Genomic DNA, 24,441 nt, shown 5'->3' on the forward strand with positions numbered 1-24,441 from the left:
TCCAGATACCCAGTTTTACTCTCAGCATCTATGTAGGTGGTGGTTAGGTACAGCTGAAATAATGCTATTAAGACATTTCCCAAATTTTGTAATAGACATTTGGAAAGACTTTACATGTTCATGAAAGCACAGTACAGAATTTTCCATATGGTTTGATTTCAAATATACACGCAGACATTTGTGACAGCTTTATTGAGATGTAACTCACATACCATGTAATTCACCCATTTGAACTCAGCAGTTCATTGACTTTTACTACAGTCCCGATCAATTGTAGAGCTTTTCATCACCCCAGAAAGAAACCCACACCCCTTAGCCGTCATCCTCCCAGTCCCCAACTCTAGACAACCACTAATCTACCGTCTCTATAGTTTGCCTACACGCCTACATTTCATTCAGAATTAAAGGGACCTAGAGACAGAAGCATGACTTCCACTGGTGAATGGCAGGATTATGGTATTAATTTTCTCTTTATTTTTTGATATATTTCTAATTGTACAATGAGCATGGACTGCTAAGAATCAGAGGGGAAAAGAAAAAAACATTTTAAAAATAGAGAGCCATCTTATCGTTTTTAAGTAGTCCTTGTGGATTTTTCAGAAAACATGCCTAAATCACAAGCTTATTTTATCGGGGGGTGGGGGGACGTGGCAGAGTTCTCAGCGACTGACTTCAAGTAGGAACTTTCCAGCACAACTTGGTAGAAGTTGGAAATGCATGCATTGCCCTTTTTGCTCTGTATTGGATTTCCTGAGACCTGCCCTGCTCCCCTTCCCACAGCCTTTGTGTCCCCCTCCCCAGGGTCTTCCCATCCTTAATCAGGTGACCTCTCTCAGCCCTTAACAAATTGTTGGTTGGCTCAGGTGAGAGGCCCTGTAATTACGCCACTTCCTTTTGCCTCTTTAATAAGGTTGGAGACAGAGTATAATTCCGTGAGGGGACAGAGGAATATATAATTTAGTGTCCTCTTCCTGAGCCAATGTGAACTCCGTGCATGTGGCATCTTGCACGCTTCAGGGGTAAAAAGTGATCTGTTGTCTCAGCACGCATGTTATGGGAGCAAAATACATACTGAGTCCATCCAACCACAGAAGCCTCTTTGGATGTGTGTCCAGCTTGCTTGGGACGCGTCACCTTTCTTTGACGAAGAGACTTTTCACTGGAGGGAAACCAGCTCAGCTGGGTTTGTTTATGAGACACACTGATCCTGGCCACCGTCACAGGAACTCGCCGTTGCCGAAGCTAGAAACCTGGGCACCGTCCTTAACTCACCTGGACCCTCCATGTCGCACATCAGCTCAGCTGGACCTAATCTCTCTGCTTGGCCTCCTTCCCTCAGTCCCCAGCGCCACTGCCCTGCACATTCTCACCAGGGCAGCGGCAACAACCTAGGAATGGTCACCTCCTTCCTGGCCCCTCCTGTCCTCCTTCCACTCTGACTCAGGCCCAGACGGTGAAGGTCATCCTCCCCCACCTGCACCGACTCCCTCACCTGTCCAGTCTCACACCCATGTATCCATGTCCACCCCCCTCCCCCGAGCAGCCCCACATTCCCTGGGGTTACAGCCCGATCCACAGTTCTTAATCGGATTCTATGAACAGAACACACGTGGACACGTGAGTGTCCTAGAGTGTGTAACCCTGTGTGTGTGTGTTTCTAGGAGAGGGTCCTCAGCTTTCATAAAATTCTTTTTTTTTTAAATTTATTTTACTTTAATTTTTGGCTGCTTTGGGTCTCCGTTGCTGCACGCGGGCTTTCTCTAGTTGCGGTTTGTGGGGGCCACTGTTTGCTGCGGTGCGAGGGCTTCTCCTTGCAGTGGCTTCTCTTGTTGTGGAGCATGGGCTGTAGGCATGCGGGCTTCAGTAGTTGTGCCACGTGGGCTCAGTAGTTGCGGCACACGGGCTTAGTTCCTCCGCGGCATGTGGGATCTTCCCGAACCAGGGCTCGAACCCGTGTCCCCTGCATTGGCAGGCGGATTCTTAACCACTGTGCCACCAGGGAAGCCCCGGCTTTCATAAAATTCTTAAAGAGGACCTAAGGACCCCCAGTTTCAGAACTTTGGTGTTTGAATGTGTTCCTCCCCTTTCGTGTCGCCTCTTCACCAGGTGCGCTGCTCTTGAGGACTCTGCTCAAGTGTCACCTGCATTCTTGCTTGACGTCCCCTTCTCGGTGTCCCCACGGCTCTGCTTACCGAGCACTTTCCCAGCTGGGATTCCACTAGTCATTCACATCACCTGTTCCCCTGCTAGATGCCGAGCCCCTGGGGCTGAGCGCTGTCCCTCTGTGTCCCGCCTCCGGCACAGCGTCTGGCATGTGGTCAGCTCGTAGTCTACACTGGTGGAAGAAGGAAAGAGACCACATTCTCCGTGGAGAGTCTCCACTCTGTCAAGCCATGGGACCGCTCCTGCCTCGCTCCCCCCCACGGGGGGGTCCGCGTGGGTTGCCTCCCTCTTGCATGTTTGCAGACGTTTAAGAGGTTGAAGGCCCAGCTGTCCGGCATTTACATGGAGCAATCAGACTTGCATTTGATGTGTGATGATTTTTAAATTACCTCTTGACAAATTTTGAGCTCTTTGTTTTTCTTTTCTTTCTCCCATTCCTTTTCAGATTGATGCACTGAGTAAAAGAAGCAAAGAAGCTGAGGCAGCCTTCTTGAATGTCTACAAGAGATTGATTGATGTTCCAGGTAAGCCCAGCGCTTGTAGCCCACCTGTGGGCATTGTGTCTGGTGAGTCAGTGGGCTTCTGGCTGATTCTTCCCAGCCTCCCTAAGGCAACTTCCCCAGGAAACTGGGGAGTTCTGGGAATATGAATTCTCCAAAACCCAGACTTGGGATGAGTATGGAAATCAGATGCGTATTTGCTGAAGTAATAGAGTTGCCTCCAGGGGATGCCTTTGGAACTGCAGAAACCCAGACCTGCGGGGCTACCTTTAGCTTTGGTTTAAAATGCTGCACGTTTCACAGAGAAGAAGGAGAACCCGTGTGTGCGCTATGCAGACGTCCTGGATAGTCACTATTCTGGGCTGACCAATCCCACGTTCAGGAACGGCCCTGATAGGGCACCTGGAATGCCTGGCTCCCCTGCCAGGTCATCCAGGGAATCAGTGGCCTCTGGCCAAGTCTTTCACTTAATATCCAAGGGCAAGCGGTAGCCCATCTAACTACGGTGTATGTGGGTTGTTTTTTCTTTTGAAGGAACTAAAGAGTTAAAATTTTAATAATGCTTGCTACGCATTCCGAGAGAGAATGGCTCCCCGTTCCTTATTCTAGAAAAGTGAGGCGGAATTTGGAGCACCCGCTGGTCCCATCGATCCTCTGTTCTCGGTGGTCCACTCACCTAATCCGTGGGGAGGTGATGGACACGATCACATGGGTCCCAACTCAGTCCTGAAAAGACTCAGATCTGAAAATTAGCCACTTGAATGTCATCCTCCGCTGACCAAGGAAACCCAGTTACCACCACCCTCCCCTCCCCACCCATTAGAGCTGCGCGTTTGCCCTCATTAGGAATCCTCTGCGCGCCACTGATATTACTAGAACTGCTTTAACCAAGCGAAGCAGAAACAAGTCTCCTTGGTTTCTGTATTGGATTCTAATTCAGGTCCACTGAGGGCTTCGCTGTGCCCTCTGGGAGCCGGGGTTAACAGAGGCCACACCAAGCTACGGACAGCAGAAAGTACCTTAGACACTTCGGACAAGGGGGTAGGGAGATCCAGATTCTCCCGCCAGGGCCTTGTTGTGAGGTCTTGGTCACATCCCTTTTCCCTCTCTGAACCTCAGTTTTCTCATCTGTAAAACGGAATAAGGTAGGGGAACAGCCTAGTGATGGACAGGATTTGTCTTTGTTCTAACCTTCTGCTGTCTTATGAGCTTACCCTGCTCTTAGTTCCAAATGCTGCCCCTTTGATTTTCTGCAGGACTTCGTATCCACCTAGGGGTTTCCTGAACACTCTGACGTCCAGAGGCTCACGTGGAGGCTCCTTCACAATAAATGGACCGTTCAGGGCTCTCTTTCTCAGGCATCAGCAGTTTGGTGGACCCACTTGCATTTTCTTGTGCAAGTGCTAGTTTTGTGTTGGTGACTTAGTTGAAAGGCGCCTGGTTTATTTTGCCTTTGCCCAAGACCCAGAGAGCCTGCCGCTACCATTTTCTAAATAACCTACACTCTTTTTAAAAGTCTGATGTGTCTCTGGGTTTTCCCTTAGTGAGGTTTCTCCACCGGGAAGCCACTTGAACGACTCGTTGGGTTTCTTCTGCAGTTATTTTCCATCTTGACTTCTTACAGACAAAAACGAGACCACTTTTCTCATCAACACTTGTCTGCCTGAGCGGTCCTTATTCATATACATACATAATTCTTATGGAACTCTGATCATAACATGACTATATCGTTATAGTCTGCTTTTTTCACTTAATGTTATCCCATCAGCATTTTCCTTACGTTGGTGGTATTCTTTGTAATTATCATTTTTGGCTGGCAGTTTTAATTTCAGGTGGTGGGGGCAAATAATGTTTGACGTTGTCTGTAATGATGAGTTAATCAGAGTACATTTGCACACCACGTAGATCACTTTTACCCACCTCCCAGGTATCTCTCTTACAAACACTGTGGTCTGACACATCTAACAGCTACTTGAAGAGCAGGAATGGAGCTTGGAGCCCTCAGCCTGTGTTTTGGAGTCCGCTCATCGCTCAGATGAAGTCATCGTGTGGCCGAGGCTTACAGGAAGGGCCTGGTCAATAGCAGTGCATTCACTGACGGTCAGCCACACCGCTGGGGAGACTCGGGGGGCCTTAACTGTCTGTGTGCTCCAGGCTTCGATCCAGCTGAATCCAGAAATGTAGGTGGGGTGTGTCAAGTTCTGGTTTCAAGAAACAGCAACTTATGCTATCTCGGGAAAATAGAGGAAGCTCTTGGAAATAATGGGAAGGGTATTTTGGCCATGTGGCCCAGCTCCAGGAGCCCGGGAGGAGGTGACCAGTCAGCCCTAGCACATCACCACCACCCCTGCCACAGTTCTGGACATTTTATTTACCTGTGTGTTTTCTTGTTCCTTATCTGCTGGTCCTACTAGAGTGAAAGCTCTCTGAGGACAGTTTTGCTTGATTGCTCTGCGCCTAGCACCTGGAGGAGGGCCTGGCACAGCACCACTGTTGACATGTGACATGAGGCTGTTGACCCAGAGCCACCCAGGGTCCTTGGCAGCGGAGTGCACCAGGGGTCACGCTGGTGGCTCCTGGAGCTTTGTTTCAGTTCGGTTCTCGCCCCTGAGTGTCAGCCTGTATATTCTCCTGGACGTCCCCGCTGGGCTGACTGAGGGGCACCTGAAACAGCCCAGTGTGTCCAGAGGAAACAGTCTCCTTCTCTTGGCGAGCGACACCACCTGCCACCCAGCTGCTCACGCCAGAGCACTGGGTCAACAAGCCCTGGCTGTCCTACCCCCAGAAGGTCCTCGATTCCATCCACTTCTCTCCATCCCAACCTCCGCCCTCCACTCTGCGGTTCAGGCCACCTCTCCCGTGTCCACAGTGTGGCGATGCCAGGCTTCCCACCGGCAGGAATGGGTCCTTCTCCTCGCCGTGGGCAGGCCCAGCCCATTCTGAGCTGATCTCTTCCAGCTCCTCCAGATTGACTTGTTGAGACGCTGCTTCTTGACCTCCCAGGTCTGGCCTGGGTGTGCCCTTCGCACACACACACACACACACCCCACTCCCCACACCCTGTGTCTGTTTACCTCTGTTACAACTACAGTAAGTCCCCTACATACGAACGGGTTCTGTTCTGAGAGCACATTTATAAGTCCAGTTTGTTCATAAGTCCAGTGAAGTTGGCCTAGGTACCCAACTAACACGATCGGCTGTGTAGTACTGTGCTGTGATCGGTTTATAATACTTTTCACACAAATAATACATAAAAAACAAACACAAAAAATAAAAGAAACCGTTTTTAATCTTACAGTACCTTGAAAAGTACACAAGTACAGTGCAACAGCTGGCACACAGGGGCACGTTCGCATCTTTGAACGTTCGCAACTCGAAGGCTCGTAGGTAGGGGACTCACCGTACTTGCTCCTCAGCCCTTTTCCTTCCTGGCTGGGCGGACACTGGCGCAGGGTGGTCTCGTCCCTGGTTATGTGCCTGGTCTCTACCCCGGCGCCTGTCACGTAGCAGAAACTCGAAAAATATTTGTCGAATGAATGACTAAACTAATGGATCCAATTATTCCTTCAGGATCTTCCTGAGGTTTATCGGTGTCGTACCGTAATTGTTCGCATCGAACCCTATCCTGAGATTGACAGCTTGCCGTTGGGGAAGAGCCCTCTGGCACACCTAACCACCTAAGTTACGAGAGAACCGAGTGTATCTTTCCTGGAGGTGGAGCAGTTTACTAGCTCTCTGAACTCTCCCTTCGCCTTGCTGTCACTCTGTAAAGATTTGCCTGCCTGCAGGGACATTTATATGAAGCTTAGCGTTCGGGGTTCATCAGACCAGCGTGTGCGGTTCAGAGGCCTTGGGTTTTGGTGGTCAGTACTGACGTCCAGAATCTGTGTTGGGTTGAGCAGCTGTCCGGCTGGCATCCCAGGCTTTACACACCCAGCCCTGAGCATGGAGCAGGGGGCCCCCCTCCACCCCAGCCCTTTCCTTCCCCCGGTGGTGCGACTCCATTGTTCAAGGCAAAAGAAGCAGTGGGGTCACCCGGCTCCTTCCTCTTCTCATCTTCCACGCCTGAAAATCCCAAGTAGTGTTATTTCTCCTTCCAAAGCCTCCTTCAGATTAAAGACACTGAGTAGACATTGAAAGACCTAGTTGTCCTGATGCATCCTCTGAACAGTTGCCATAGTTAAGACCCCACGTTTACCTCTTTCTCACGTGTCAGCAGATGCTCCTCATTCCCTCGTCAGTTTTGAGGGTATTTTAAGATGCTTTTTATCAGAAATGTCCTGCCGCTGCTTCCCCGCTGCTGTGACCCTCGGCTCTGTGGGGCTACCGTCCAGCACTGGAGACACTGTCCCCCCCCCACCCCTGCTGTGTCTCAGGAACCCTGCTGAGTGCTGGGGGTGGAGCCGGGAGCAGATCCACTGAGAGCTTCCTGTTCTCGTGGGCTCGAGAGTCTGGTGGGAATGTGGGCATCCAAAAGTCTTCACACAGGGACTTCCCTGGCGGTCCAGTGGTTAAGACTTTGTGCTTCCAATGCAGGGGGCACGGGTTCCATCCCTGGTCGGGGAACTAAGATTCCCACAGGCCGCACAGCACAATTTGGCAAAAAACAGCCCTATACTTTCTGCTCTTTAAAATACCAGCCAGGGACTTCCCTGGTGACGCAGTGGTTAAGAATCCGCCTGCCAGTGCAGGGGACACGGGTTCGAGCCCTGGTCCAGGAAGATTCCACATGCTGCGAAGCAGCTAAGCCTGTGCGCCACAACTACTGAGCCCGTGCGCCACAACTACTGAAGCCCACGCACCTAGAGCCCGTGCTCTGCAACAAGCGAAGCTACTGCAATAAGCCCGCACACCTCAATGAACAGCACCCCCCGCTCGCCGCAACTAGAGAAGGCCCCGCGCGCAGCACAAAGACCCAGTGCAACCAAAAATAAATGATAAATTAACTAATTTAAAAAAATAAAAGTCATCCTGACTGCAGTTTGGAAACAGATCGGAAAGGGGTCCAAGGTGATGTGGGGCAGGAGAGATGAGGTCTTCTGGTTTCAGCTGGTGGTGGTGAAGTTGGAGAGGAACAGACGCTTGAGGAAGGCGACTTGGATGACTCTAACCCAGGACCCAGTTAACGCAACAGTACTTCCTCCATCTTTGGTTGCAGTATTGTTCACATCGTTCCATCTGGTTTACAAAATTAAAAGGAAGGCCAATAAAAAGTTTGCCAAATTAGCCTCCTGTCCCTAATTCGATTATCATCCCTCGTTGTTCTAGTTGAAAGTGCTCTTTGCCTTTATTGTCGACATTCACGGCAGTAGGAAAGTCGTTCTACAGTTCGATTCATAAAGTTTTACATCATTAACCCAGATGGCTTCATCTGTGATTCTCATCACAGATTTTATATCGTAATTTATATGATCAACATAGCGATACCTTACACTTGCAAATATTTACATTTTTTATTTTAATAACCTCTGATAGAGATTTATATGCATTCATTTGCTAATGGTGACTCACATGAGGAAAAGCATCGTAGGCGTCTGCTAACAGCGGGACTTGGTTGAGGACCCCTGGGCGAGGCCCCCTGGGATGGGGAGCCCTCTGCGACTGACTCCCTAACCGGGAGACCAGCGTCCTTCTGCACTGGAATCTGTATCTGTGGGTGAGAGCAGAGGTCAGTGGCTGTTAGCCACAGTGACCCCTGGCTGTGCAAGAAACAGTTCAAGGTGTGCTGTTCAGAAATCATTCCCTCGGCCAGCACTTCTGGTGCCAGGCCCGGCACCGTGCACCCAAGATGCAAATGCAGCTGAGACGTGGCCCCTGCCCTCCCTCATGTGGCTCCTACTTGGGGGTGGGTGGGAGGCTGTACAGCACCTTTGAGAGAATATCCCATAATTAAACAGGTGAAATAGGCAGCCTTCTTCCCTTACTGTAATGGAAGGAGAAATAAGTGTCTCGAGTCTTAAAGTGTGACCCCCTCAGATAGCTGGGAAAATTCTGGAATGACCTCCTCTTAAAGGCCCTTGCATAACTGGAATTTTACTGTGTTCTGAGCAGAATTACCACGGTATGCATAATCTGCCAGGAATTCACGTCGCGTGGGTGACCTGCTCTTGCTTCTTGATACTTTTCAGATTTTTTACAATGAGCATGTCTTTATCTCTACAGTCGGGGGGTGCGGGGAAGCATAAATTTGTAAAATATTCAACTTGCAATCTCAGTTTCTGAATAGCCTTTAGTGATGGATTCCAGATAGGACCGTGAGCAGTAGTCGGTGGAGTATTTGTCCACACTTAATAATTGGTATAAAACACAACTGTGCCTTTTCAGTCTCAGAAGCATCTTGGCAAAGGTATTTTTGGGGGACGTTCCTAGAAAGGAGACAAGGTTGGTGAGCTGGGCATTGGTGCTGCAGAACTTCTGTTCTCTGGCTGCCGAGTCCATTGGAAGAGGCCCTGCTTGTTCTCATCACCTCCTGGCCTCTCTCTGGGCACCCCCACCCCCAACAGAGAGTCATCTTTCACTCCTCGCTAAGGTGTAGTTTAGGTCCTACAGACACAAACCCTTCAAACACAAAGGCAGTGCCCAGAAGGATTGATTTTAAGATTTAAATCTAAGGGAGCACATGACCAGTGATATAAAATATTCATGGACTCGTGAAACTCCACTGGTGCTCAGCGTTCCCTGACTGGCTCCGCTCACTTCATTTCCCTCGGATAACTGGCCTGCGATCAGAAGTAGAAGGTGTTAGTTTTCAGAAGCCTTGAAAGAGAACCAGCAGAAGGGAGCCCGTTTTGTAGGCTGCTCCGTTTTCAGCACCCACGCCAAGATGCCCCCGCTCCCGGGTGCTGCTGAGGGGCGGTCGGACGTTTCAGTCGGGATTTAGGAAAACCTTCTCTGCTGGAGAATATCGCCATCAGCCCTGCATCTGAGGATCCAGAAGTGAAGAGGGACATCATCAGTTCTGAGAGCTGCTCGCTCTTTTGGCCGCACCGCGTGGCATGTGGGGTGTCAGTTCCCCGACCAGGGATCGAACCTGCGCCCCCTGCACTGGAAGCGCAGAGTCTTAACCACTGGACCGCCAGGGAAGTCCCGAGAGCTGCTTTTTAACGTTTCTGCCTAAGACTGAAATAGTGAGCCGGTCCTTTGTGCCTGTCAAGCTGTTTTAAGTGAGGACACGCTCTCAGTTAAAACCAGAAAACACTGTTCTCTCCATTCTTTTTCTTTCTTCCCCGTCTGTCCCCCGATCAAGGCTGTGTAGTAAGCACTCCTGGCAAAAAGGGACAAAATCTTGTGATTAGTTAGAAATATCCCTTGCTTCTCATACCAAGCTTTTCACGGACATGCGTCCTGGCGGCGTTTTTGAAGGCTGTGCCGTGTGGCCGCCCCAGCCTGCTCCCGTGAGGCTGCTCCAGTCCGTGTCTTCTAGTCGCCCGGGTTGGCGGCTGCTGGTGACCAGGCCCCTCCAGAGAGAACTCTTACCTTGGAGCCCCCCTTTGCACGTTTTCAGTTGACCTTCCTGAGACATCTTCATTCACACGTGAGAATCAACCACCAGCACCAAAACGGACAAGAGAGGGACCAGGGCCGTGGCCATGGGATGAAGCTGTGGGCTGCAGGTGCCCCCCCCCCGCCCCGCCCCGTCCCCTCTGCTGGGCTGCAGGACCAGAGCTGGTCCAGAGCAGCCTCGGGGGAGGAGGGGACAAGGGACAGTCACACTCTGACCAGTGCTGGGGTAACTGCAACCCAGATGAGCCGGCAACCTCTCCACCCTCCTTGATCAGCTTGAAAAAAAACCTGGGGCCCAAGGAGCTGATCCTTCGCAGGCTGAGGCAGCAGCTCCACGCGTGTTAAACGAAGGCCAGCCTGACGAGATGGGCGTCTGAGTCGCCTGCTGCCCCACCTTCAGCGCTCTCCCCCGGCCTCCTGTCCCGGGCCCCCGACCCATCTGGAGAACTCACGGGAGGTGACTCGGTGACTTGGCTTTCGGTGTGGCCCGGCGGGGGGTGTGGGGTGTGGGGCTGGCGTCTTCCTCCCTCTGCTGTGACTGTGGTGGTCCTGGCACACGCGCTATCTAGACAGCTTCTCATCAGTTGCTCATCAGCATGCTAATTGCTGTATGACTAATTATGCCCTGAATTCCAGTTGATTTTCTTAATGAGACAGCTGGGTTAATTATGTAATCGTATGATTACATTAGCCTAGAGTGCCCTGGCGGAGGGGAGCGTCTGCCGCGCTCTGATGTCATTGCGGGGATGGCGCTCACGGTGCTGTCCACACTCTGGCCGGTGGCAGGGGCTCTGTGCACACGTGGGCAGGGGTCCGGGGATGGTCCTTGCGGTCCTCACGACAGAAGCAGCCACCACCGCCTGCCCGCCCTGCACACACACGCCCCGGCACCCCACGGCCCGATGGAATCGGAGCCCCGCTCCTCAGCCCCGCTACCTTCCATGCGGTGCAGCAGCGCCTCTTCCTCCTCCCGGGATGTCCTGCCCCGGGACTGTTGGTGTGACGGTGATCCAGGGCGTCCTCACCAGTGTCCCAAAGTCCCTGCAGGACCACACTGCACTGGTTTACATAAAGTCAGAACAGCCCAGGCTGGCCCCGCCCTTATTGCCGCCATCCCCCTTACAGGTGCTGTTTCACACCTTCTTTCCTCCCTGATCTCTGCACACCTCGTATTTCACTGAGAAAATACATGTGCTCGGAGGATGACGTCTCTCTCCGCTGGCCAGCTGTCTCCTCTGAGAGTCCACTGGGCCTGCAGAACCCACCTCCCCCCTGGTTGTGCTCCTCCTCAGACCCTCTCTTCCTCTGTAGGACTCTGAGTGTGGGGTACCCTAGACTCCCCCTGGGTGACTCTGATGTCTCTTTTTTTTTTTTTAATTTTTGAATTTTATTTAATTTATTTTTTTATACACCAGTTTCTTATTAGTCATCAGTTTTATACACATCAGTGTATACATGTCAATCCCAATTCCTCACACCACCACCCCCACCACCCTGCCGCTTCCCCCCCTTGGTGTCCATACGTTTGTTCTCTACATCTGTGTCTCAGTTTCTGCCCTGGAGAACCGTTCATCTGTGCTATTTTTCTAGGTTCCACATATATGCGTTAATATACGATATTTGTTTTTGTTTGTAGATTTTCTCATCATGCCCATTCTAACTGGTGTGAAGTGATACCTCATTGTAGTTTTGATTTGCATTTCTCTAATAATTAGTGATGTTGAGCAGCTTTTCATGTGCTTCTTGGCCATCTGTATGTCTTCTTTGGAGAAATGTCTGTTTAGGTCTTCTGCCCATTTTTCGAATGGGTTGTTTGTTTTTATGATATTGAGCTGCACGAGCTGTTTATTTATTTTGGAGATTAATCCTTTGTCCGTTGATTCGTTTGCAAATATTTTCTCCCACTCTGAGGGTTGTCTTTTCGTCTTGTTTACGGTCTCCTTTGCTGTGCAAAAGCTTTGAAATTTCATTAGGTCCCATGTGTTTATTTTTGTTTTCATTTCCATTACTCTAGGAGGTGGATCAAAAAAGATCATGCTGTGATTTATGTCAAAAGAATGTTCTTCCTATGTTTTCCTCTAAGAGTTTTATAGTATCCGGTCTTACATTTAGGTCTCTAATCCATTTTGAGTTTATTTTTGTGTGTGGTGTTAGGGAGTATTCTAATTTCATTCTTTTACATGTAGGTGTCCAGTTTTCCCAGCACCACTTATTGAAGAGACTGTCTTTTCTCCATTGTATATCCTTGCCTCCTTTGTCATAGGTTAGTTGACCATAGGTGCGTGGGTTTATCTCTGGGCTTTCTATCTTGTCCCCTTGATCTGTGTTTCTGTTTTTGTGGCCGTACCATATTGTCTTGATTACTGTAGCTTTGTAGTATAGTCTGAAGTCAGGGAGGCTGATTCCTCCAGCTCCGTTTTTTTCCCTCAAGACTGCTTTGGCTATTCGGGGTCTTTTGTGTCTCCATACAAATTTCAAGATTTTTTGTTCTAGTTCCGTAAAAAACGCCATCGGTAATTTGATAGGGATTGCATTGAATCTGTAGATTGCTTTGGGTAGTATAGTCATTTTCACAATATTGATTCTTCCAACCCAAGAACATGGTATATCTCTCCATCTGTTGGTATCATCTTTAATTTCTTTCATCAGTGTCGTATCGTTTTCTGCATACAGGTCTTTTGTCTCCCTAGGTAGGTTTATTCCTAGGTATTTTATTCTTTTTATTGCAATGGTAAATGGGAGTGTTTCCTTAATTTCTCTTTCAGATTTTTCATCATTAGTATATAGGAATGCAAGAGATTTCTGTGCATTAATTTTGTATCCTGCAACTTTACCAGATTCATTGATTAGCTCTAGTAGTTTTCTGGTGGCATCTTTAGGATTCTCTATGTATAGTATCATGTCACCTGCAAACAGTGACAGTTTTACTTCTTCTTTGCCAATTTGTATTCCTTTTATTTCTTTTTCTTCTCTGATTGCCCTAGCTAGGACTTCCAAAACTATGTTGAATAATAGTGGTGAGAGTGGACATCCTTGTCTCGTTCCTGATCTTAGAGGAAATGCTTTCAGTTTTTCACCATTGAGTATGATGTTTGCTGTGGGTTTGTCATATATGGCCTTTATTATGTTGAGGTAGGTTCCCTCTGTGCCCACTGTCTGGAGAGTTTTTATCATAAATGGGTGTTGAATTTTGCAAAAGCTTTTTCTGCATATATTGAAATGATCATATGTTTGTTCTTTTTAACCCTCCATTTGTTAATATGGTGTATCACATTGATTTGCGTATATTGAAGAATCCTTGCATCCCTGGGATAATCCCACTTCATCATGGTGTGTGATTCTTTTAATGTGTTGTTGGATTCTGTTTGCTAGTATTTTGTTAGGATTTTTGCATCTATATTCATCAGTGATATTGGTCTGTAATTTTCTTGTTTTGTAGTATCCTTGTCTGGTTTTGGTATCAGGGTGATGGTGGCCTCATAGAATGTTTGGGAGTGTTCCTTCCTCTGCAATTCTTTGGAAGAGTTTGAGAAGGATGGGTGTTAGCTGTTCTCTAAATGTTTGATAGAATTCACTTGTGAAGCCATCTGGTCCTGGGCTTTTGTTTGTTGGAAGATTTTTAATCACAGTTTTAATTTCATTACTTGTGATTGGTCTGTTCATATTTTCTATTTCTTCCTGGTTCAGTCTTGGAAGGTTATGCCTTTCTAAGAATTTGTCCATTTCTTCCAGGTTGTCCATTTTATTGGCATAGAGTTGCTTGTAGTAGTCTCTTAGGATGCTTTGTATTTCTGCAGTGTCTGTTGTAATTTCTCCCTTTTCATTTCTAATTTTATTGATTTGAGTCCTCTCCCCTTTTTCTTGATGAGTCTGGCTAATGGTTTATCAATTTTGTTTATCTTCTCAATGAACCAACTTTTAGTTTTATTGATCTTTGCTATTGTTTTCTTTGTTTCTGTTTCACTTATTTCTGCTCTGATCTTTATGATTTCTCTCCTTCTGCTAACTTTGGGTTGTGTTTGTTCTTCTTTCTCTAGTTCCTTTAGGTGTAAGGTTAGATTGTTTATTTGAGATTTTTCTTGTTTCTTGGGGTAGGCTTGTATAGCTATAAACTTCCCTCTTAGAACTGCTTTTGCTGCATCCCATGGGTTTTGGATCATCATGTTTTCATTGTCATTTGTCTCCAGGTATTTTTTGATTTCCTCTTTGATTTCTTCAGTGACCTCTTGGTTATTTAGTAACATATTGTTTAGCCTCCATGTGTTTGTGTTTTTTACCTTTTTTCCCCCTGTAGTTCATTTCTAATCTCATAGCGTTGTGGTCAGAAAAGATGCTTGATATGATTGCAATTTTCTTAAATTTACTGAGACTTGATGTGTGACCCAAGATGTGATCTATCCTGGATAATGTTCCACGCACACTTGAGAAGAAAATGTAATCTGCTGTTTTTGGATGGAATGTCCTGTAAATGTCAATTAAATCTATCTGGTCTATTGTGTCATTTAAAGCTTCTGTTTCCTTATTTATTTTCATTTGTGATGATCTGTCCATTGGTGTAAGTGAGGTGTTAAAGTCCCCCACTATTATTGTGTTACTGTTGATTTCCTCTTTTAGAGCTGTTAGCAGTTGCCTTATGTATTGAGGTGCTCCTATGTTGGGTGCATATATATTTATAATTGTTATCTCTTCTTCTTGGATTGACCCCTTGATCATTATGTAGTGTCCTTCCTTGTCTCTTGTAACATTATTTTAAAGTCTATTTTATCTGATATGAGTATTGCTACTCCAGCTTTCTTTTGATTTCCATTTGCATGGAATATCTTTTTCCATCCCCTCACTTGCAGTCTGTATGTGTCCCTATGTCTGAAGTGGGTCTCTTGTAGACAGATGTATGTGGGTCTTGTTTTTGTATCCGTTCATGAAACCTGTGTCTTTTGGTTGGAGCATTTAATCCATTCACGTTTAAGGTAATTATTGATGTGTATGTTCCTATGACCATTTTCTTAATTGTTTTGGGTTTGTGTTTGTAGGTCCTTTTCTTCTCTTGTGTTTCCCACTTAGAGAAGTCCCTTTAGCATTTGTTGTAGAGCTGGTTTAGTGGTGCTGAATTCTCTTAGCCTTTGCTTGTCTGTAAAGCTTTTGATTTCTCCATCGAATCTGAATGAGATCCTTGCCGGGTAGAGTAGTCTTGGTTGTAGGTTCTTCCCTTTCATCACTTTAAGTATATCATGCCACTCCCTTCTGGCTTGTAGAGTTTCTGCTGAGAAATCAGCTGTTAACCTTATGGGAGTTCCCTTGTATGTTATTTGTTGTTTTTCCCTTGCTGCTTTCAGTAATTTTTCTTTGTCTTTAATTTTTGCCAATTTGATTGCTATGTGTCTCGGCCTGTTTCTTCTTGAGTTTATCCTGTATGGGACTCTCTGCACTTCCTGGACTTGGGTGGCTATTTCCTTTCCCATGTTAGGGAAGTTTTCGACTATAGTCTCTTCAGATATTTTCTCGGTCCTTTCTCTCTCTCTTTTCCTTCTGGGACCCCCTATAATGCGAATGCTCTTGCATTTAATATTGTCCCAGAGGTCTCTGAGGCTGTCTTCATTTCTTTTCATTCTTTTTTCTTTATTCTGTTCCACAGCAGTGAATTCCACCATTCTGTCTTCCAGGTCACTTATCCGTTCTTCTGCCTCAATTATTCTGCTATTGATTCCTTCTAGTGTATTTTTCATTCCAGTTATTTGATTGTTCATCTCTGTTTGTTTGTTCTTTAATTCTTCTAGGTCTTTGTTAAACATTTCTTGCGTCTTCTCGATCTTTGCCTCCATTCTTTTTCTGAGGTCCCAGATCATCTTCACTATTACTATTCTGAATTCTTTTTCTGAAAGGTTGCCTATCTCCACTTCATTTAGTTGTTTTTCTGGGGTTTTATCTTGTTCCTTCATCTGGTACATAGCCCTCTGCCTTTTCATGTTGTCTGTCTTTCTGTGCATGTGATTTTTGTTCCACAGGCTGCAGGATTGTAGTTCTTCTTGCTTCTCCTGATGTCTGTTAGACTCTCAAACTCCACATGAGCACAAGAGAGCAGCTGATCCCCCCCAGCCTCCCCTACCCCCGACCCCAGAAAGTAAATGGCATCACCATTCATGCAGTTGCTTCGGCCACAAAGGCAGGAGTCAGCTTGCTTTCCTTTCCCTCCCTCACACTTTAGAGCTGATCTGTCAGTAAGTCCTGCTGACCTCGCCTCCAGAAGGCACCCCGCATTTGACCACTCACCCTGTCAGCCGCCCCTAGTGCAAGCCTCCGTTACCTCTCACCACTTGAATCCACTTCCTCCGCCCATCCTTTGCACACAGCCCACGGGTCTGAGTGGTCTTTGAGCTACTTTTGTTCGTGTCCCCCAACTGTAAAAAATTTCAAATGTGTACCCCCCATATATACTACTTATTTATTTAAATGATGTACATGTGTAACTGTAGTAGTGTGAAATACATTGCAAATCATATACTAAAAACAGAATTAAAAGGACATGATGAAGAGTAAAAAAGGACTTAAAATTTACATTTTATTAGCAGTGCAGAAAACATTTTGCTCTCACTAGAAAAAAAATTTTTAAATCCACCTCATTGAGGCATAACGTATATACAATAAAACACACCTGTTTTGTGTACAATTTGATACAGTGGCCAACCACACAATCAAGATATAGAACATTCATAACCTCTCGAAAGTTCCCTTACGATCCCAGATGCCGGCAACCGCTGATCTGCTTTCTGTTGATCTAGCTTAGGTTCATTGTTTCTGGAGTTTCACATAAATGGGGTCCTTGGGGAGGTTCTCTGATGCGTCTGGCATCCTTGACTCAGCGTGGCGTGTTGGGGATTATTCACCCACGTTCACTGGGGAGTGGTATTCCACTGTGTGGATGTATAACGATTTGCCTACCCATCCACCTCTTCATGGACGTTTGGATTGTTTCCAGTTGGTGGCTATCGTGAATAAACCTGCTATAAGCGTTCATAGACAGTTGTATATGGACATTTGTTTTCATTTCTTTTAGGTAAATACTTAGGACTAGAATTCCCGAGGCGTGGGGCAGGTGCATGTTTAGCTTGATAAGAAACCGCAAACGGTTTTTCCAAGCAGTTGTGTCGTTTTACCCCCACCCCCACCCCCAATATGCGCGGGAGTTCCAGTTGCTCTGTGTCTTCTTGTCAGTGTTTTAGATTTTAGACATTCTAGTGAGTGTAGAACGTATTGCGCTGTGACTTTAATTTGCATTTTTCTTGATGACTAATGATGGTGAATTTTTATTCATGTGCTTTTGGTCCTTCATAGATCTTCACTCGTAAGGTGTCTGTTTAAATCTTCTGCCCGTTTTTCTTATGGGGTGTTTGGCTTACTATTGAACTGTAGCTTTGCTGTAGTCTAGATACAAGTCCTTTGTCAAATACATGCACTGCAAATATTTTCTCCCATTTTCTTGTCTTTTGAAGAGCAGAAGTTTTCATTTTAATAAAGTCCAGTTTATTAATTTTTCCTTCTATTGGTTCTTGCTTTTTATGTTCTAAGAAATCATTGCCTAGTCCAAAGTCATAAATTCTTTTCTCCTTCGTGTGTGGGTTTTGTGTGTGTGTGTGTGTGTGTGTGTGTGTGAAGTTACATAGTTTTATCTTTTACCTTTAGGCCTATGATACATTTTGGGTTAATTTTTATGTATGATATGAGATAAGGGTTGAGTTTCCTTGAAAATTAATGGATGGTATATGTTTGAGTCTTTTTTTCTGGACCCTCTATTTATTTCACTGATCTGTATGTGTATCCTTATGTTAATATCGTACTATCTTGATTCTTGTAGCTTTATAATCAGTCTTGAAATCAGGTAATACAAGTCCTTTTTCTTTGGTCTTCTTTTTCAAAATCATTTTGGCTAATTGAGTTTCTATGTAAATCTTAGACTCGTCTCATCAGTTTTTACGAACAAGCCTGCCAGGATTTTGATCTGGATTCCACTTTATCTATAGATCAATTTGCGGAAAATTGACAACACTATTGAGTCTTCCAGTCCAAGCATTGTATATTTCTTTATGTCTTTAATTTCCCTCAGCAGTATTTTGTAGTTTTCAATATACAGGCCTGGCCCATAGTATTCAGTTTATCCCTAAATAGGTCATGTTTTCGGATGCTGTAGTAAGTGGTATTTTTTTTGGTAATTTTTTTCCAATTCTTTGATGCTTTTATATAGAAGTGTGATGATTTTTTTTTTTCTTTTTTTTTTTTTTTGTGGTACGCGGGCCTCTCACTGTTGTGGCCTCTCCCGTTGCGGAGCACAGGTTCCGGACGCACAGGCTCAGCGGCCATGGCTCATGGGCCCAGCCACCCCACGGCACGTGGGATCCTCCCGGACCGGGGCACGAACCCGCGTCCCCTGCATCGGTTGAGGCAAACTCTCAACCACTGCGCCACCAGGGAAGCCCATGATGAATTTTTATATAGTAATATTATATTTGTGACCTTTTAAAACTTACTTCTTAGTTCTGGAAGTTTTTTTGGAGATTCCCTAGACCATTCTATCTTGAATGTCCCTTGTGCCCTTGAAGAGATTATGCACTTTACAATTGTTGGATGGAATGTTCTGTAAATTTCAGGTCAACTTGGTTGATAGTGTTACTCAAGTTTTTTATGTCCATATTGATTTCCAATCTGTAATATCATGTATTTCTTTTTCCTTTTCTTTTTCTTTTTTTTCCACACTGGCCAGGACCTCCAGTACAATGTTGAATAGAAGTAGAAAAAGCAAACATCCTTGTGTTGGTCCCAACCTTAGGGAAATCATTCGCTCTTTCAACATTGAATAAGATGTTAGCTGTAGTGGGTTTTTGTAGACACCCTTAAAAGTTTGAGAAAAGTCCCTTTTAGTCCTAGTTTGCTGAGAGTTTTTGTCACAAATGGGTATTGAATTTTGTCAGATTTTTTTCTGCCTCAATTGAGCTAATCATATGATTTTTCTCTTTTATTCTCTTAATATGATGAACTAGTTTACTTTTCTAGTGTTAAACCAACTTTGCCTTCCTAGGATAAGACTTACTTGGTTATGATGTATTTTTAGAATTTGCTGGATTTAATTTCCTGATATTTTACTAAGGATTTCTGTATTTAAGTTCATTAGGAATATAGCACTGTTGTTTTTTGCCTGTTTTTTTTTTTCCTTTTAATGTTTTTATGAGTTTTGGTATAAAGGTAGTAGTGCTGGTCTTACCAAATGAGTCAAGTGCTGAAAGAGTCTATGTAAGATTGCCATTACTTCTTCCTAAATCATCTCTAGTTCACCAGTGAAGCCATCCAGGCCTGGGATTTTCTTTGTTGCAAGGTGTTTGTTTGTTCTTCCATCGCTTCCACACCCCCTCTCCCCATTGTGAACCACAACTCTGTTCTCTGTGTCTCTGAGTCTCTTTCTGTTTTGTAATAACTTCATTTGTGTTATATTTTAGATTCCACACATAAGTGATATCATATGGTATTTGTCTCTCTCTTTCTGACTTCATTTAGTGTGATAATCTCCAGGTCCATTCATGTTGCTGCAAATGGCATTATTTCATTCTTTTGTATGGCTAAGTAGTATTCCATTGTATATACGTACCACATCTTCTTTATCTATTCCTCTGTTGAGGGACATTTAGGTTGTTACCATGTCTTGGCTATTGTGAATAGTGCTGCTATGAACATAGGGGTACATGTATCTTTTTGACTTCTAGCAAGGATTTTAATTATAAATTTTACTTCTTTAACAGATAGAGGTCTATTAAGATGTTTTATTTCTTCTTGAGTCAGTTTCGGTAATTTTTCAAGGAATGATCCACTTCATGTAAATTTATTAGCATAATGTTGTTGATGATATTTCATTACCTTTTAAATATCTGGGCTTCCCTGGTGGCGCAGTGGTTGAGAATCTGCCTGCCGATGCAGGGGACACGGGTTCGAGCCCTGGTCTGGGAAGATCCCACATGCCTTGGAGCAACTAGGCCCGTGAGCCACAACTACTGAGCCTGCGCGTCTGGAGCCTGTGCTCCGCAACAAGAGAGGCTGTAACAGTGAGAGGCCCGCGCACCGCGATGAAGAGTAGCCCCCGCTTGCCGCAACTGGAGAAAGCCCTCGCATGGAAACGAAGACCCAACACAGACAAAAAATAAATTAATTAATTAAATATCTGTAGGATGGGTAGTCATGTCCCTTTTTTCATTCCTGATCTTGGAATTTGTGAATTCTTTTTTTCTTTCTTTCTTTCTTTTTTTTTTTCTTTTCTTCATCAGTCTGGCTAGAGCTTTCTGGAGTTTCTTAAAGTGGAGGCTTAGGTCACTGATTTATTTCACTGTGGCCAGGGAATGTGCTTGGTATGATTTCTGTTCTTTTAAGTCTATTGAGACTTGTTTTATGGTCCAGTATATTTCTATCTTGGTGAGTGTCCCATGTGCACTTGAAGGGAATGTGTTTTTCTGTAGTTTGCTGAGTGGAGTGTTCTATAAATGTCAATTAGGTCAAGTTGGTCAACAGTGTTGTTCAAGTCTTTTGTATCCATTACTGATTTTATATTTAGTTGTACTATTAATTAGCAAGCACAGCATTTTGAAATCTTTATTATTGTGGATTTTTCTTTTTCTTGTTTCACTTATATTAGTTTTTAATTCATGGTTTTGAAGCTTTGTTTTGTAGTACATTTACTTTTAGGATTGTTATATCTTCTCAATGATTTGATACTTTCAAGTTTATACACTGATTTTATTTTTGTTAATATTCCTTGTACTAAAGTTTGCTTTGTTTCATTTTGATATAGGCACTGCAGCTTTCTTTTGATTAGTGTTTTCATGTTATATCATTTTCTATCCTTTTACTATTAACCTATCTTTTTGTTTTATTTAAGTTGTATTTCTTGTAAACAGCTCTGTCGTGTTTTTTTTTAATCCAGTCTGACAATCTGCCTTTTAAGTGGAATGTTAGATATTTTATGTTTCATGTAATTATGGATAAAGAGAGGCATAAGTCTACCATCTTACTATTCGCTTTCTTCTTGTCTTACCTATTTTTTTGTTGTGTCTTTCTTGCTTTATTTTGATTATTTTTTGTGATCTTATTTTATCTCCTCAGTTGTCTTATTAGCTATAGCTCTTTGTTTTATTTTCTTAGTGGTTACTTTAAGGTTTACATTAAGTGTCTTTAATTTATCACACTATACTTTCAAATAATATTATACCACTTCACATACAATGTAAGAATCTTACAGTACACTTTCACTCTCTCCTTTCTGTGCTTTGTGTATTGTTATTTATTTTACTTCCCCATATGTTATAACCCTACAATACATTGTACTGTTTTTGCTTTTAAATGGTCAATTATCTTTTAAAGAAATTAAAAATGAGAAAAGTAGTACTTTATTTTTACCCATATATTTACCATTTCCAGTGGTGTTTATTCCTTTGTGTAGATGCAGGTTTCTGTCTGCAATCACTTTCTTTTGGTATGTAGCATTTCCTTTAACATATCTTATAGTGTAGGTTCACTGGCAATGAATTCTGCCAGCTCTTGTTCATTTGAAACACACAAACAAAATATCTATCTCACCTTCATTTTTTTAATTAATTTTTTTAAAATTTATTTATTTATTTAATTTTTGGCTGCGTTGGGTCTTCGTTGCTGCAAGTGGGCTTTCTCTAGTTGCGGTGAGCGGGGGCTACTCTTCGTTGCGGTGTGTGGGCTTCTCATGGCAGTGGCTTCTCTTGTTGCAGAGCACGGGCCCTAGGCACACGGCTTTCAGTAGTTGTGGCTCATGGGCTCTAGAGCGCAGGCTCAGTAGTTGTGACGCACGGGCTTAGTTGCTCCGCAGCATGTGGGGTCTTCCAGGACCAGGGCTCAAACCCGTGTCCCCTGCATTGGCAGGCGGATTCTTAACCACTGTACCACCAGGGAAGCCCTCACCCTCATTTTTGAAAGATATTTTTTGTTGGGTATAAAACTATATATTGGCAGTTTTTGTTTCAGTTTTTCTCTCTCTGGACTGACTGACATCATTTCTGACAGGAGATCTTCATCACCCTTATCTTTCTTCCCTAAGAGTCTTCTTTTCTCTGGCTTTTTTTTTGGCTGCATTGGGTCTTCACTGCCGCGTGCAGGCTTTCTCTAGTTGTGGCGAGCAGGGGCTACTCTTTGTTGCAGTGTGTGGGCTTCTCATTGTGGTGGCTTCTCTTGTTGCAGAGCGTGGGCTCTAGGAGTGCAGGCTTCAGTAGTTGCAGCATGCGGGCTCAGTAGTTGTGGCATGCGGGCCCTAGAGCATGTGGGCTGAGTAGTTGTGGTGCGCGGGCCCTAGAAGCACGCAGGCTCAGTAGTTGAGGCGCGTGGGCTCTAGGGCATGCGGGCTTCAGTAGTTGTGGCGCACGGGCTCAGTAGTTGTGGTTCGCAGCCTCTAGAGCGCAGGCTCGGTAGTTGTGGCACACGGGCTTAGTTGCTCCACAACATGTGGGATCTTCCTGGACCAGGGCTCAAACCTGTGTCCCCTGCCTTGGCAGACGGATTCTTAACCAATGCACCACCAGTGAAGTCCCTTTTTTCTGGCTTTTAAGATTTTCTTTTTATCCCTCTTTTCAGCAATTTGATTGTGTTTGTGTTCTTTGCATTTATTCTGCTTGGATTTTGTTGAGTTTCTTGGATTTGGGGGTTTATAGCTTTCACCAAATTTGGAAATTTTGCCACTTCTTTCCAATACATCCCTTGCCCCTTTCTGGGACATGTATGTTAGATTGCTTGATACTGTTTTACAGGCTGCTGAGGTTTAAGTAACTTTTTTTTTTCAGTCTCTTCTCTGTGCTTCTATTTCGGCAGTTTCTGTGACTATGTCTTTGAGTTAGTTCTCTGATCTTCTCGATTTTGCAGTGTCTAATGTGCTTTTAAGCCAATCTAGGGAATTTTTTTCATTTCAGATACTGTATTTTAAGCTCTAGAATTCCATCTGGGTCTTTATAGCTTCTGTTTCTCTCCTTATTGTGTTCATGTTTTTCTTTAAATCCTTGAACATGCTTATAATTGTTTTAGTCTTTGTCAGCTACTCCCATTATGTCTTGTAATTTCTGGTTCTGTGTTTATTAACTGATGCTTTTTTCCCTTATTCTCCTGATTCTTTGCATGTCTAGTAATTTTTGATTGGATGTTGGACATTGTAGTTAACTGGATTTTGTTGTCTTTCTTAAGAGCGTTGAAGTATTTGGGGCAGGCAGTTAAATTGCTTGCAGATCAACTCAATTATTCTGAGACATGTTTTTAAGCTTTTAGGGACAGGTCCAGACTAGCCTTTACTTTAGGATTAGCTTAGCCCTCCACTCTGGTGTGGCCCTCTGATGTCTTCTACTGAATGTCCTGCCTGTTCAACAAGCCTCTCTTCTCTGGCTGGTTGCAACTTGAAAGCCTCCCAACACTGCGAACTCTAGGAGTTGTTTACTTAGACCTTTCTTGTAGTTCTTTGCGCAGCCTTGTGGAGTTTCACCCTGTGTGTATGTGTGTACCTTATCTTTTAGCAACAGATTTTATATGACTCCTCTGCAGATTTCTCTAGCTCTTTCTCTGCATATCTCCCTCCTTTCCAGGGCTCTGCCCTATAAATTCCAGGTAACTAAATCTCCTGATCTTTTGATCTCTATCTTCTCAATCCAAGAAGACCATCATCCTCTGCTTGAGTTCCCCCTTCCCTGTGCTGCAGTCCAGAAAGTGTTTCCTGGCAGAAAGTCAGGGTGATCATAGGGCTCACCTTACTTGTTTCCCTCTTTCGGGGATCACCATTCCTGCTCTGCTGGTTGTACAACACCTGTAAATGGTTCTTTGTTTCGTTTAGATTGCCTAGTATTCTAGTTGTTTATGGCCAGAGGGCAGCTCCAGTGCCAGTTAATCTGTCATGGCCAGGAGTAGAAATCTCCCAAGTTTTGTTAACGTTGTTCTTGATTTTAATGGCTGTCATAAATGGCTGGAAAAGATAACTCACAAAGATACATAGATCCAAACCAAAGCGGTGCATTATTAGCTAACTTTACAAAAATATGATTCATATTTTTGAAACCTGTATAGCAGTTATAAGAAAGTATTAGTTGAAATTCAGCTAGTAAATTTTTATTTATCATGGTATATCAATTTTTCTTGCTAACTAGTCAGAAGATACTGTATTTTTTATATATTAACAAATGGGTTTGAAACTCCTTTTGGCAAATATTTCATCAGGTTTGAGTCGGTTGATAATAGGTAACATCTA

At 44.5% G+C, this 24,441-nt stretch overlaps 1 protein-coding gene across 12 annotated transcripts in view; it reads left to right on the forward strand.

Annotated features, from left to right (window-relative positions):
• Positions 1-24,441, forward strand: part of CUX1 (cut like homeobox 1) — a gene marked incomplete at its 3' end in the record, with an annotated part of 372,121 nt that overhangs the window by 198,241 nt on the left and 149,439 nt on the right. For all 12 annotated transcript variants that reach the window (XM_082670227.1, XM_082670228.1, XM_082670231.1 and 9 more), the window contains exon 4: positions 2,609-2,687. In XM_082670227.1, coding sequence (XP_082526353.1) covers positions 2,609-2,687 — 79 coding nt within the window. The remainder of the gene's footprint in view (positions 1-2,608; positions 2,688-24,441) is intronic.

This window comes from Grampus griseus, assembly GCF_964374135.1.
Source record: "Grampus griseus genome assembly, chromosome: 14".
Classification (NCBI taxonomy): domain Eukaryota; kingdom Metazoa; phylum Chordata; class Mammalia; order Artiodactyla; family Delphinidae; genus Grampus; species Grampus griseus.